At 23.3% G+C, this 15,254-nt stretch overlaps 7 protein-coding genes across 7 annotated transcripts; 3 read left to right on the top strand and 4 right to left on the bottom strand.

Annotated features, from left to right (window-relative positions):
• Positions 1-724: 724 nt before the first annotated feature.
• Positions 725-3,976, bottom strand: DICPUDRAFT_87338 (uncharacterized protein; the record flags this gene model as incomplete). Its single annotated transcript, XM_003286797.1, has 3 exons — positions 725-1,044; positions 1,075-3,357; positions 3,430-3,976. 3 exons carry the CDS (start codon positions 3,974-3,976, stop codon positions 725-727), a joined length of 3,150 nt encoding a protein of 1,049 aa, XP_003286845.1.
• Positions 3,977-4,797: 821 nt separating this feature from the next.
• Positions 4,798-6,006, top strand: DICPUDRAFT_94275 (proteasome subunit alpha type 6; the record flags this gene model as incomplete). Its single annotated transcript, XM_003286812.1, has 4 exons — positions 4,798-5,047; positions 5,264-5,419; positions 5,512-5,690; positions 5,766-6,006. The coding sequence occupies 4 exons, from the start codon at positions 4,798-4,800 to the stop codon at positions 5,916-5,918; spliced, it is 738 nt and encodes a 245-aa protein (XP_003286860.1). The 3' UTR covers positions 5,919-6,006.
• Positions 6,007-6,058: 52 nt separating this feature from the next.
• DICPUDRAFT_77723 (uncharacterized protein) lies at positions 6,059-7,246 on the bottom strand (the record flags this gene model as incomplete). Its single annotated transcript, XM_003286796.1, has 3 exons — positions 6,059-6,493; positions 6,575-6,834; positions 6,928-7,246. 3 exons carry the CDS (start codon positions 7,244-7,246, stop codon positions 6,059-6,061), a joined length of 1,014 nt encoding a protein of 337 aa, XP_003286844.1.
• A 635-nt stretch (positions 7,247-7,881) lies between these two features.
• On the top strand, positions 7,882-10,858 carry DICPUDRAFT_150858 (uncharacterized protein; the record flags this gene model as incomplete). Its single annotated transcript, XM_003286811.1, has 9 exons — positions 7,882-8,154; positions 8,225-8,371; positions 9,045-9,069; positions 9,141-9,188; positions 9,253-9,483; positions 9,560-9,848; positions 9,925-9,997; positions 10,105-10,349; positions 10,420-10,858. The coding sequence occupies 9 exons, from the start codon at positions 7,882-7,884 to the stop codon at positions 10,856-10,858; spliced, it is 1,770 nt and encodes a 589-aa protein (XP_003286859.1).
• Positions 10,859-10,939: 81 nt separating this feature from the next.
• Positions 10,940-12,370, bottom strand: DICPUDRAFT_77720 (uncharacterized protein; the record flags this gene model as incomplete). The annotated part of the gene is made up of 2 exons (XM_003286795.1): positions 10,940-12,153; positions 12,220-12,370. The coding sequence occupies 2 exons, from the start codon at positions 12,368-12,370 to the stop codon at positions 10,940-10,942; spliced, it is 1,365 nt and encodes a 454-aa protein (XP_003286843.1).
• A 420-nt stretch (positions 12,371-12,790) lies between these two features.
• On the top strand, positions 12,791-14,060 carry DICPUDRAFT_54525 (uncharacterized protein; the record flags this gene model as incomplete). Its single annotated transcript, XM_003286810.1, has 2 exons — positions 12,791-13,193; positions 13,260-14,060. 2 exons carry the CDS (start codon positions 12,791-12,793, stop codon positions 13,973-13,975), a joined length of 1,119 nt encoding a protein of 372 aa, XP_003286858.1. The 3' UTR covers positions 13,976-14,060.
• Positions 14,061-14,103: 43 nt separating this feature from the next.
• On the bottom strand, positions 14,104-15,026 carry DICPUDRAFT_87334 (uncharacterized protein; the record flags this gene model as incomplete). The annotated part of the gene is made up of 2 exons (XM_003286794.1): positions 14,104-14,351; positions 14,555-15,026. 2 exons carry the CDS (start codon positions 15,024-15,026, stop codon positions 14,104-14,106), a joined length of 720 nt encoding a protein of 239 aa, XP_003286842.1.
• Positions 15,027-15,254: the final 228 nt, after the last annotated feature.

The raw sequence follows: 15,254 nt of genomic DNA, 5'->3' as shown, positions 1-15,254 counted from the left end.
GGTTCTTTCGCTTCTTTAGATACTTTAGGTTTCTTTTCCCTTGGTTCTTTTGGTGTTTTTGGTTCTTTAGGTGTTTTTGGTTCTTTAGGTGTTTTTTGTACTTTTGGTTCTTTTGGTTTTTTCTCTTTTTTCTCTACTTTTGCCTTAGCTGTTTTTTTTTCTTTACCTTCCATCGATGATTGGGATTCTGACATTTTATGTTTATAAAATATATAAATTTAATTTAAAAAAAAATGAAATGAAATGAAAAAAAATTATTAAAAAAAAAAATTATTTTTAAAAAAAAAAAAAAAAAAAAAAAAAAAAAAATAACAATTAAATAATTGTTATTTTTATTAAACTTTATTATATGGGTAAAAATGTTATTTTCTTCTTTAAGAAGAAAATAATTAACTTTTTATTTATTTTACATTGTTTCAAAATCTTTGTAACAATTTTAAAATAATTTTTAAAATTATTTTCAATCATCGATTTGACAATTGAAATGATTTGAATTTAATCTAGGAAGAATTTGTGAAATTAAATAATAGCTTTGTATTTAATTTGATATCTGAATTCTTCCAAAAAAATTATTTTTAGTTTTTTTAAATTGAATATAAAAAAAAAAAATTATTTATATTATTATATGAATATTTAATATGATTAATTTATGATTATCTATATGATTATTTATGTGATTACTTATATGACTATATATTTGATTGTAAAGTATAATTAAAATAATTTATATTAATGGATTGTTACTATAAGATCCATAAGGGCTTGATGGTTCGTGTTCTTGATCTTGGTCTTGTTTTAAATCACCAAAAGAAATTGTTTCATTACTGTTATATGGACTTTGATTTGGTGTAGTTGATTTGGTTATGCTGTTATTATTACTATTGTTATTATTATTATTATCACCACTCGTATTTATTAAACTGCTATTACTACTATTATTTTTACTATTATTACTGCTGGTATTATTTGAAGTTTCTTCAAAATTTTTTAATAAATTATTATCTATGATAAAAAAAATTGGATTAGTATAATATATTATAAAATCTATAAATTAAAATAATTAATAATAGTTACTCCAAATTAATGGTTGCTCTTCATGTCTGGGATATGTAAAGCCTAAAATATTTCTTGGTTTGCTTCTTGAGGTGATAATGTTACCAGAGTGTTTATTTGTGTATACAACAGGTGAACGAATTTTATCAAACTTGTCAGGTTTGAACTCGGTAATTTTTTCAGTATTTTCGAAATAGGTTGTATCGAAATCATCTTGAAGCAATGGCACAAATGGAGGATCGAGTTCATGTAAGTGACCCCATGGTACACCTCTAAAGAATGGATGAGCTTTAATACTTTCAACACCTCTCTCACCTGCACCTAAACGATGTTGACCATCAGTAATTAAACCAGAAATTAAGTCCCAAAGCTCATCAGAAACTCCTTCTGGTCTTTGAAGCATAGTTTTCCATTTCAATACTGTTTCCATTACTTCCTCTGGTGAATCTCCATCGAATGGTGGTACGCCAAATATGAATTCATAAAACATACAGCCTAAAGACCACCAATCCACTTCATCACCATAACCACTTGTTGCCTGTAAAACTTCTGGTGCCATATAGAAAGGACTTCCTACAACGGAATATGCTAAACGAGCAGCAGCACCCAAGTCTTTGAATGATCCAAAATCTGTAACTGAAGAATTTAAAGCAGCATTACCAAATTTCATTGGAGTATGCTCAATGGAACTTGTTAAACTAGTATTTGCACCCTTCATATAACGTGTTATAACATTTTTACTTAAACCAAAATCGGCCAATTTAACGTGACCATTACGATTAATAAGGAAATTCTCTGGCTTTAAATCTCTGTGGCAATAACCTAATTGATGGCAACTATCTACAGCTTCTACCATTTCGGCCATATAAAATCTAGCAGAGTCTTCGTCTAATGCATTCAATGCACTTAATAATGATCTTAAATCTCCACCTGGGACGTACTCCATTGCCAAATAAAGATATTGTTCATCTTGAAATGAATAAAGTAATGAAACTATCCATCTATGATTTTTTCCTTGTGCTAAAATATCTCTTTCGTTCTTTATATGGGACACTTTATTTCTTGACCAAATTAAATCTTTCGACATTCTCTTTAATGCAACGATTTCGCCGGTATCATTCTTTTTTGCTAAAAATACTTGACCAAACCCACCTTCGCCAATCTTTTCAATTAATTTAAAATCGATTATTGATACTGGTGGATAGTGCGATTTGGTTTGAGACGATGGTGATGGTGATGGTATGACATAATTATTATTAATTTGTAAATAATCAATATTACCAGATTTTTTTAATTGACTATTAATATTACTAGTATTATTATTATTATTTTTAACAGGTGTTATTATATTATTATTATTACTACTATTATTATTATTATTATTATTATTATTATTAGTATTAGTATTATTGATACTATTATTATTGTTTAAACTATTATTATCGTTATTATTTAAAATGTTTGATGTATTGCTACTGCTTATTGAACTTGAATTATTACTATTATTTAATGATTCAATAATTGATATATTATGTAATGGTGGTGGAGTTGTTGGTGAAGGTATTTTAGTTGAATTTGATGGGGATTGATTTGGAGAATATAATACATTTTTAGAATTCGATCTAGTTCTTTGTAGCAAGGGTCTTGATGAAAATGTTGGTGAAGGTTGTGGTGACTCCTCTTTAATTGGAGAAAAGGTTCCATTTGAAACTATTGAGGTATTACTATTATCTATATTATTACTTATTGAAAAATTATTTGTACTATTATTAATTAAGTTTACATAATCTTCCATTTCCTTTTCTTTTTTTGATTTTTCTTCTTTTTCTCTAAGCTCTTGTTTTAATTTTTCTTCAACAATTTTTTTATTAATATAATATAAATTATCATTATTGTTATTACTATTACTGCTACTAAAATTACATTCGTTTATATTATTATTGTTTGATGAAGAAAAAACAGTTGAACCATTTGGTGTGTGAATTACATTATCTAATTTTAATGCATTTAAATTTGGTACTAAAGAATTTGTTGGTGAGGTTTCTTTCAATAGCGTAAATGGCCTCTTGAAGAAATCGTCATCTGGAGATACGACGCCATATGGTATAGGTGAAAGAGGAGGTGAAGATTTGGCCTTCTCGTGCCTAATTAAACGTTTGGAGCTTGGTGAATCGTAGGCTCCACTATTACCCATACTACTTGTTGAGTTTATAAAATTAATGTTGCTACTATCTCCTATACTACTATTAAAACTGGTTTGAATACTATTATTGGTGCTATATGTTATAAAATTACTACTATCTCCTATACTACTATTTATGCTACTATTTATACTACTCCCAACATTTGTATTAATACTATTTGCTATCGATCTACCGCCACTATTATTATTGCTATTATTGTTACTGTTATTGTTTATATTGTTATTATTATTGTTATTAAGTAATGACTGATATGACGACGATTTTGAAAAAAATCCAATTAATCTTCTTGGTGAATTTAAACCTTTTGGTGATGAAATAAAAGGTGGTGATGATCCATTTGGTGAAGCTATAATTGGTGAAATTACATTTGGTGATGCGTTTGGTGATCCATTATTAGTGGTAGTGGTAGTGGTGGTGGTGGTGGTGGAATTATTTATTATAGAGTTTTCTGAAATTTCTGGCAAAAGACTTGAGGGCTTTGCATCCATTAAAGATGGTATAATAATTGATGAATGAGATGATGTTAAATATTTTGGTGAATTTGGATCATTTCTAGAATCATTACTATTGATTATAGTTTGTCTTTGTGATAGTGGACTATTATTATGATTATTATTATTATTATTACTATTCTCTATAATACAACTATTTTTTAAAGGTGATAATGGTGATGATGGCTTTGAAATTGAATCGGATGATTCTTTTAAAGAAAAAACCATTTGATACGGAGTATAAAAAATTTAAAATAATGATTTTTTTTAATACCAAAAAAATATAAAAAAAAAAAAAATAAAATACACACAATGTTTAATTAATATTGTTAATAAAGCTTTATATTATTGTTTGTTTTTCTTTATTATTATTATTGTTGCTTGTTATTATTGTTGTTAGTTATTAAAATGAATATATTATAAAAAAATTTTCATTAACGAATTATTTTAATATTTAAAAAAAATTAAAAAAAAAAATTTTAAAAATAAAATTTAAAAATAAAAAATAAAAAAAAAAAATAAAAAAAATAAATATATATTTTTAAATAATTAAATCTAGTTATTTCTTTTTTTAATAAAATATTAATAAATTAAGAAAATTTTTTTAAAAAAAATTAATACATATACATCTAATTTATATTCTTAAATATTTATAATAAAATTATTATATTTAAATTTTTATAAAGTAATCACACCAAAATTGAAGAATGATCAAAAAAAAATTTTAATTTCACATAATTTCTAAATTTTATATATATTTAGTTTATTTTTATATTATCATAAAAAATAATTTATTATTATTTATTAAAAAAATAAAAAAAAAATTTTAAAAAATAAAATTTTGTTGAAGTTGTTTTTTTTTTTTTTTTAATTTTTTTAATTTTTTTTTTAATTAATTTTTTTTTTTTTTAATTTTTTTCTTTTTTTTTTTTAATTTTTTCAATCATTCAATTTATTACTTTTTTTTTTTTTTTTCTTTCTTATTTATTAATTTATTATTTTACATATATATAATATATTTTGTTTAATTTTTTATAAAAGAAAACAAGATGAGTAGAGCAGGTACAGCAGGTTATGATATGAGTATTATTTTCTCACCACAAGGAAAATTATACCAAATTGAATATGCATTCAAAGCTATTAAAACAGGTGGTCTCACATCAGTTGGTATCCGTGGTAAAGATTCAGTAGTTGTAGCAACTCAAAAGAAAATCCCAGACAAGTTAATTGACCCAAAATCAATTACATCACTTTATAAACTTACTGATTATATTGGTTGTGTCCAAACTGGTATTGTTCGTATGTATTATCAAAATCATCTTTATCAATATAATAATAATAATAATAATAATAATAATCTAAAATAAACAAAATAAAAAACAAAATAAAAAATAACAATAAAAATAATAATAAAAATAATAATAAAAAAAACAAAAAATTATTTTATTTAAATAAATCATCACCTTTATCAATAATAAGTTATTAATTATTTATATTTTCTATCAATTTAATTAGCTGATTCAAAATCTCAAGTTAGTAGAGCTATTCAAGAATGTGCATCATTCCATCATAAATTTGGTTATCAAATGCCACCAAATGTTTTAGCTAAAAGAATTGCAGATATTGCACAATTATCAACACAACATGCTTCAGCTAGACCATTAGGTGTTGGTATGTATTTCATTTTATGTTTTATTTTTATTCAACTTTGCTTTATTTACTTTTAATTTAAATATATTAATTTTTTTCTTTTTTTTTTTTAGCAATGATCCTTATTGGTATTGATGACGAATTAGGTCCACAACTTTATAAAATTGATCCAGCTGGTGTATATTGCGGTTATAAAGCAACTGGTGCTGGTGAAAAAGAACAAGAAACAACCAATTTCCTTGAAAAGAAATTTAAATCAAATCCACAATTATCAAGAGATGAAACTATTCAAGTAATTATTAAATAATTCTAAAGATATTAATATTTAAATTGATACTAACTATTCTCTTTTTTTTATTTTAAATAGATGGCCATTTCAACACTCCAAAATGTTTTAGGTGCTGATTTAAAGGCATCAGATATTGAAATTGGTATTTGTACAGTTGAAAATAAAAAGTTTGCTGTTATGACTGAAGAAGAAATTGATGTTCAATTAACTAAACTTGCTGAAAGAGATTAAAAATACAGATAATTATAAAATAAAAACCAAATTGTTATATAAAAAAAAAAAAAAAAAAAAAAGAAAAAAAAAAAAGTTTTAAAACAATAAAACATATATTATTTTTGTATAAATTAATTTTATTCTAATTATTACTGTTGTTATTTATTATTGTCATTGTTATTGTTAACTTTTTCAAAATATTTTTCTGCTTTTTCCCAAATGTCTTTGTATATAGGGTTTGATTTAATACGAGTTTGATATTCTTTGTCGGTTGAAACTTTATTGGATTGTTTTCTTAACATAACAAATAAATAATGGCAAAATTGATTAATAACAAAATTAAGTAGCCAATAGGGAATTAACTGCATACATGGATCTGTAAGTGAAACTACTTGAACATAAGTTTTATCTTTTGAAATTGGTTTAATGGTAAAACCTGAAATTTTGGCATCTGCTCTTACTGTGCCATCTTTAGGGGTTGGAATATCGCTTGTTAATTTTATATCAATTAAATCCTCTTCTTTAATGGTTCTAGAAACTACAACAACTAAATCCTCCTCTTCCAACATATCAACCCCATATCCATATAAACACTATAAATTATAAATAAATAAATAAATTAGTTTTATAAAATATATGTGTGGTTTTATATTTATAAAATAATAAAAACTTACAACATCTCTATTTGCGACAGGCCAGGGACAACTTGCTTTACAATATAATAATCTTTTATATCTTGAATCTTGATATAATATCTGTGAGCATAGCATTCTTGGTATCCAACTTGAATAGAGATCCGCTTCCATAATTACACTACAAACATCAAATATTGGTGACTCTATTATACCTTCAATTCTAATACTGTGCATACCCGACCCATTTTCTTTATACATTGAATGAATTCCATTTGAGTTATGAATTGATTGCCAACCCTCTAAATATTATTATAATTATTATTATTATTGTTATTATGTATTCACAATAGTACTATTGTTTTTTAATATATGGATAATATTATATTACATACGGGATAGGTAGTCGCTTGATAACATTAATAATAAATCATCGATTTCTAGAGATTCTTGTTTTAATTTTTTCAATCTAACATCGTTTCTAATGGTTTCGATGATTTTGTTTAACTCTACATTTGATTCGTCTAAATCTTTTGAAATTTCATCTATTAAAAGTTCTAATGATACTAATTTTTGGCCTGCTAGTTTTATTTTATCCAAATTGCACAATTCTAAAACTTCATTATATTGATTCGCTATATCATCTATATTTATAATTAATGATTGATTGTTTTCTTCATTATTCTTTATAAATGTATCACTACTGGACATCATTTTTAATTGAGTTTTATAGTTTTGAATTAATTAAAACAAAATATATAAATATAAATATTTTGTTATTTTTGGTTAACCACACACACACTCACACACACAAAAAAAAAAAGTATTTAAAAAGTAATTAATAAAAAAGAAAAAAAAGAAAATAACCCACTCACAAAAAGAAATAATAATTAAAAAAAATTTTCGAGCCAGCTTATACATAAAAATCAAAAAAAAAAAAAAAAAAAAAAATTAAAAAAATAAAATAAAATATATTTAATTTAATCAGTTTTATAAAAATATTTATTTTTAAATGTTGTAAATTATAAGTATCAATATTATATTTTTAATAGGTAAAATATATTAATTAATAAATTATATTTTTAATAATATTTTAAAAACAGTTTTTATTCAAAAAAAAAAAAAAGGAGGGTTAAAAAAGTTAGTTGTTTTATTTTTTTTTTTTTCAATCACAATCAGATAATTCTAATAATCGTAATAGATTTATCAAGTGGTTTTTTTTGTAGTTTGTAAAACTGTTTAACTTTTTTAAAACTAAATATTTAAAATTTTGGTTTTTTTTTTTGACTATAAATAAACTCTAGAGTTTATTTATTAAATATTCAAAACATAAATAAAAAAACAAAAAAATGAATTATAAATATATATTAATTATTTCATTAATTTTAATTATTAATGTAGCTTTTTCAGAAATTACAACAAAGAAAGGTGGTGCAATTAATAATGCTTATGATTCAATGAACAAGAAACAAAAAAGCGATGCTAAGGATGCAATTGAAGGTGTAGAATATGCTGATGCCTTCCTTACTAAAGCTAAATCAGGTATCTCAAAAACTAAATTGGTTCGTGTTGATATGCAAGGAATATTTAATGGTGATGGTGGTGTATGGCATAACTTACAGGTATGTATTTATATATAATATAATATAAAATTTATTTATAAAACATTAATATTAATTTTTTAAAAATTAGGCTCAAATCAATGGTGTTAAAAAAGCATCTACTGTTGCTCATGTAAATGTATGTTCAAGTTTAGCAAATAATAAAAAACAAGAACCAATTATAAAAGCAATTCATAATGCTCTATTAAGTAGTTTAGATGATGGCCATAGCTATGATGTTTGTGGCAAGGCTTAATAAAATTCAAATTACTACTTTGGTTATTGCTAAATTACCAAAATAATATTAAAACATAAAAAAAAAAAAAAATAAAAAAAAAATAAAAAAAAAATAGATAAATTATATTTGACCAATATAATGACCTAAAAAACAATAGATATAAGTCAATTTCTAATATTATTAATTAAAAATAACTCTCATAAAATTTAATTCACACACTTTTCACCCCATCACACCTAAAATCTTTTCATGCAAAAAAAAATGATTTATATAGTAATTTTTTAGTTGTAAATTCAATTTATTAAATATGGGTGTTCTAATAATTTATAGACTGATAAAATAGTGTTAGTGAATGGAAAAATGTTATTATTATTTATTTTTTATTTTATTTTTATTTTATTTTTATTTAATTTTTTTATTTTAAATCATTGAAATTTTCAAAAATCAATTCATTTTTATTATTTCATCTGAAATAAAAGAGTATATTAAAAATGAAGCTATTTATAATATTAATAATTTTAATGGGAATAAAATATATAGAATGCCAAAGGACAATAGTTTTATCAGCGACAATTGTAATTATAGTTTATTAAAAATAATAAAGTTATTTCTTTATTAATCATAATATTTTTCAATTAAATATTAATATCTTTTTTAATTTTTTTTCCTATAGTATGATCATTCTCCTTTAAGAAATCGTATTTATTTATTTTTATATTTTTTTATAAATTTTTAAAATTATTAACCCTAATTATTTAAAATTGTTTAGCTGATTTTGAAGTCCCAGGAACAGGTCCACCTGGTTCAGTACAAGAGGGTATGTATTTAAATGAATCTAATTTACAAAATATTAAACTAATTTTTTTTTATAAAAAAACTAGGTATTGTTTTACCTACATTAGACCCAATTACCAAGATTCCAACTTATTGTTGTGGTGATGGTTCAATATTTGATCTAGGTAGATTGGTTATTCATAATGAAACTACTTTTAATCAATGGTTTGTTGATATACCAGGTGTTAACATTCCTTTCCCATATGAATTAGTTTTAACTGAAACTGGTGTCGGTACTGGAATATATGAATTTGCATCAACTTTATTCTTCCCACTCAGTATTTATTTAATTTAAAGATAATATAAATTTGTAATAATATTAATATTTTATTTTATTTTAAAATTTTTATTTAGATGGCATGGGATTTGATAATAAAACAGAATACCCAAATGAACCAGTCTATTATGATCTTTATGGTAACCCAGAAGCTTTCCATTTCTGTATGGCTATCCATTCTTCATTTCCTTACAATGGTGGTGAAGAGTTTAGATTTGCTGGTGACGATGATGTTTGGATTTATTTTAATAATCAGTTATTGGTAGATTTAGGTAGTATTCACCCAATCGCAGAGAAAGTTGTAATGCTTGATGAAATTCAAGGATTGATCCCTGGAAACTATTACGATTTCGATATGTTCTATTGGTAATATATTATAAATTTTTATAAATTTTTTATTTGTATACTAAACTTTTTTTTATTATTTTTTTAACTTTATTAGTGAACGTCATACTGATAATTCTGATTTAATTATATCCGCAAATTTTAATTTTGTTTGTCCATGGTATGATGCTGTATGTAGTAGTTCATAATATTTAAAACTATTTATAATTTTAGTTATTAATTGGTTTTTATTAAATTGACATTTTTTTTATATTATTTTTTAAAATAAAAAAAAAAGTGTGGAGTATGTAAAGGTCGTAATGATACTTGTTGTAAAGACCCTTGTGAAAACTTGAACCAATGCTCAATAGGAACTTGTAATGTTGATACCAATTTCCAATGTATTCAAGAAGATAGAGATTGTGATGATGGAGATCAATGTACTACCCATTCCTGTGATGTAGACCAAGGTTGTATTAATATACCTTTAAACTGTGATGATGGAGACCATTGTACTGAAGACTCATGTGACTCATTTTTGGGGTAATGTTGATTATAAAATGTTTTAATAGAAAAAATATTAATCATTATTTTTCTATTTTTATTTTTATAGATGTGTTCATACCGAAATAGAAAACTGTAGACCATGTAACCCAGGAGAATGCCCTACTACAGATTTATGCTTCCCATCTGAATGTAACCCATTTGAAGGTGAAAAATGTATAAGTCGTGAAATCAATTGTACAATCAGTGATCCATGTGGTATAGGAAGATGTGATTTAGGTATTTGTGTTATAGATTGGATATGCACACCAACACCAACCGAATCACCAACCGTATCTCCAACTGAAACGCCAACAGATACACCATCATACGAGCCAAGTTATCCACCACCAAAAGGATTACATAGAAATTGTTTAAAGTGTGAAGATTTACAATGCGAATATAATTGGTGCACATATGTTAAAAATCCAAAATGGGATACATCAGAATGTAATGAAGATTGTTGCAATTTCACACCAACATGTTACACTAAAAGAAGATTGTTATAAAAAATTTAATAAAAATAAATTCAATATTTACATCTTTTTAAAAAATTATATACACTTTTATTTTTAAAATTAAATAAACTATTATTTATTATTTCTATCTAAAATTTCTTTTTTTAATTTTTCAAACTGTTTGTCTTGGTCAAAATAATGGGAGTTGGGTGGTTTCTTTTTTTCAGTTTCGTTCTTGTATAACTCTGTCGTTATTTCCTCACTTGATTTTGGCGCTAAACTATCCACTTCAGCATTGAACCTTGTTATATATTCTTTATGTCTTTTAATTAAAGCCTGTCTATCACCATTCGTCTTTAAACCTAGTTTTGTTAATGCATCTTTTAATTGCTTTGAATTCATAATTGAGTAAACTATTTTTGGTAAATATTTTCCATTTGTTGGATTATATTGACTATTACTATTGTTGCTAATATTACTGTTGCTATTTGTATTGTTGCTGTTGTTATTGTTATTGTTATTATTGTTATTGTTATTATTGTTATTGTTATTGTTATTATTATTATTAAATAAATTATAATGATTAAGTTTAAAATTATTTTGTTTTTTTTCGCCATCATTTAAGCATTCATTTGCATGGATATTAATAAACTCCTTTACAATTCTTATATTACACAATGGACATAATAACTTTCCATCATCCTCTTCCTTTACAGTATTGATAGTATTTGCATTATTTTTACTTGTGTCACTTTCATTTATTATAATTATTTCATTTAATTTATCTGGATTAGTATCGTCTATAACCTTATTTTCACTTTCTAAATCTACAACTTTTTCTTTTTCTTTTTCTTTTTCTTTTTCTTTTTCTTTTTCTTTTTCATTTTCTTTTTCTTTTTCTTGATCAATAACAACTATACTATTATTTCTTGAACGAGATCTTGTCATCATTGGTGTTGGTGATTGTGAGGAGGGTGGAGATGAATTTTTTATTTTTTTATTTGGTGATGTTTGAGAACTTGTATTTACAGAATTATTTTTATTACTATCTAAAGGTTCTTCTAAAGATGATAATCTTTTTTTGGGTGTTGATTTTTTATCTAAATTCTTGCCTTCTAAATTATTTTTATTATTATTATTATTATTATTATTATTATTATTAATGCATTTACAATTATTTTTCATTTTTTGATTCTCTTTTTCTAGATCTATTATATATTTTTTATAATTTTGAACTAATAGATCTAAATGTCTATTATTTAATAGCTGAGTTGAATTACAATCTAATCTACATGAAGGACAACTTTCTTTAAAAGAAAGTGCAGTTCTAATACATAATGAACAATCTTTGAAAAAATTTGGTTAAAAATAACTATTTTTTATTTGTAATATTAATTTTTATTGATACTTACAATTATGTGAACATTTTGTCATCATTGTTGTGTTAAAATAATCGTAACAAATCGGACATCTTAATAGACTATCCATATTATCAATACCATTATTACTATTGTTGTTATTATTATTACTATTATTTTTTATTTCATATTGCTTTATATCCATTCGTTTTCGCGGTTTTAGTAATTAAAATTTTTTTTTAAATAAAAATTTAAAAAATAAAAAAAATAAATTTAAAAATTTAAATATTTTTTTTTAAAAAATAAAAAAAATAAAATAAAATAAAAGAAAAGAAAATAGAGATACATTCATGTAGATATATAATAAAATAAAAATAATAAAAATAAATAATGATTTTAATATTTTTATAATTTAGTATAAATTTTAATTAAATTAAAATTTGTTTTTTTTAAATTAAATTTTTTTTTTTAAAAAATCCAAGAGAAAAAATTTTTTTATTTTTTTATTTAATTTTTTTACTATATTGTTTGTATATATAATAACAATAATAATAATAATAATAATAATAATTATAAATACAAATACAATTATAAAATAATATAAAATAAAATTTGAATATAGAAAATGAAGACTGTTTTTGTTACGGGTGCTACAGGTTTTCTTGGATGCAATCTAGTAGAACAATTATTATCGGATAAAGAAAATGATTATTTAGTCTATGCATTATACAGATCATCAAAAAAAGTTGGAGAATTAAAATCAATAGCAAAAATACTCAATAAACAAGATAATTTAAAATTAGTCAAAGGTGATATATCCAACTATGAGTCATTATTAAATGCAATTCCAGATAACTGCACATTCTTATTTCATTTAGCAGCAGCAATTGATAGTGATTCACCAGAAAAACAATATGAAATCAATGTTAATGGTACAGCAAATGTAATTGAAGCATGCATTTCGAGAAAAGTTCAAAGATTAATTTATACATCATCTATTGCCACATTTGATTTCGATGATGTTTTTAGTAGTAGTAAAGAAACTAGAGACAATAAAACAGCAAATAAAGCAAAGAACTCTTTTTCATCACCAGGTATCAATGAATTAACATCGAAAAAGAATTTCCCACGATTAGAATATGCTCGTACTAAAAGAATTGCGGAACTATATGTAGACGAAGCAATGCGTAGAGGTTTAGATGTAGTTGTAGTATCACCAGGTTTTATTATTGGTAGATATGATGAGTTTGGTGTAGGTTCAATTATTTTAATGATTGCAAACGAGTCATCATCAAGTATAAGATGCGGTCAAGCAAAAGCTACTTTTTGTTCTGCTGAAGATTGCGCTAGAGCCCATATTAAAGCTGCTGAAGTAGCTAAACCAGGCACAGAGTTTGTAATTGGAGGTAATGCATACTATTGGAAAGAATTATACGAACAAGTTTTATTCCAGTTAAACATTGAAAAACATGTCCAAGTTACTTCACCACTATCATTGGTTTTAATTGGTAAAAAGAATGATCTATTTAAAAATTGGTTTGGAAGTAAAAACACAATGATTAAACCCATATCATCTGAAGCAATCGATCCAACTTCACCAAACTCAATATTATCTGCAAGTAGTACCAAAGCTTCAAAATCCAACCCATCTCCTGCACCTTATCTTACAATGGTTTTGGCTATTTTTCAATCAATCGATCTCAATATAGATTCTACACGAGCAATTGAAAAACTAAACTATAAATATTCAACTTTAGAATTTATGATAAATGATAATATCAAATGGTTAAAAAAAAGAAATTTATTATAAATAATATAATATAAAAAATAAACAAAACAATAGATAATAGAATAATAAATAGAATAAAATAAATATAAAACTAGCTTTTAATCTCAAAAAGAAAATTTATTTTTATTTATTTTTTATTTATTTTTTATTTATTTTTTTAAACTGTAAACTTGATTTAAAATTTCTGTTCTTTTATCTTTAATATAATTTGGTGTAATAATATTGAATATAATTTCTTTGGTTGATGGGGACAATAAAATATCGCTATAGTCTAAATCTGGATGTTTTTCTTTTTTGTCAATTATAATATTTAATAATTCCTCCATCATTCCCAATCCATACAATCCGCAATCGTGTGAATTAATTTGTTGAGGTGTTGCTTGGAAATTAATATATTCTAAAAAATAATAAAAAATAAAAAAATAAATAAATTAAGAAAAAAAATTAAATAAAAACAAAAGTTTTGGAAAATTAAAAAGGGAATTTATGAAAAAAAAGAAATTTTTAAAAAAAAAAAAATTAATATTTTATAAATATTTTTTAAATTAATTAAAATAAAATTTATTTTATAATTAATATTATTTTAAAAATAATAATTACCTTTTAAGTTTTTATTAGAGTTTGTTAATAAAAATTTAAATTTTGAAATAACAAAAAGTGCATCTTGGGAATTTGAACGATTCATAGAGTCATAGTATAAAAATTGATTTAATTTCTTTACAAATACCATTAAAGACCAATGTGAACCTCCACCAATAATCTCTGGATTTCTATTATTGTTTAATGGTATAAATATTAATTCTCTTGATTCTAATTTTAATTGGCTAAGAATTGCAAGAACTTCTTGTTCGGAATCTACAAATGAACATAAAAAAATAATACTTGGGCTTAATAAAAGAATTTCTTTTTCCAATTGTTTATTTTCATTTTTTTCTAATAACTTGTCTTTTAAAAATTCGATTTTGAATGATATGATAGAATCGTTAAGCCATTGATTTGAGTTTTTTAATATATTGACATCTGATTCATATATTGAAGAGTCTTTGAATGATACTACTAAATTATCTGTCATTGCTAATTTCTTTGCTTGCACCTAAAAATATCGATAATTACCCTAAAATTCAAAAATTTCTTTATAAAAACAGTAATGATTTTACAATGGTGTCATTAAAATGACTTTCACACAATAAAAAAAAATCATAAAAAAAAATAAAAAATAAATAAAAAAAAAAAAAAATTTTTAAATTAAAAAAAATTAATTAATTTTTTTTTTATTTTTTTTTTTATTTTTTTTTTTTTT

This window comes from Dictyostelium purpureum (assembly GCF_000190715.1).
Source record: "Dictyostelium purpureum unplaced genomic scaffold DICPUscaffold_81, whole genome shotgun sequence".
NCBI classification, from domain to species: domain Eukaryota; phylum Evosea; class Eumycetozoa; order Dictyosteliales; family Dictyosteliaceae; genus Dictyostelium; species Dictyostelium purpureum.
This window is presented reverse-complemented; position numbering and strand designations above follow the sequence as displayed.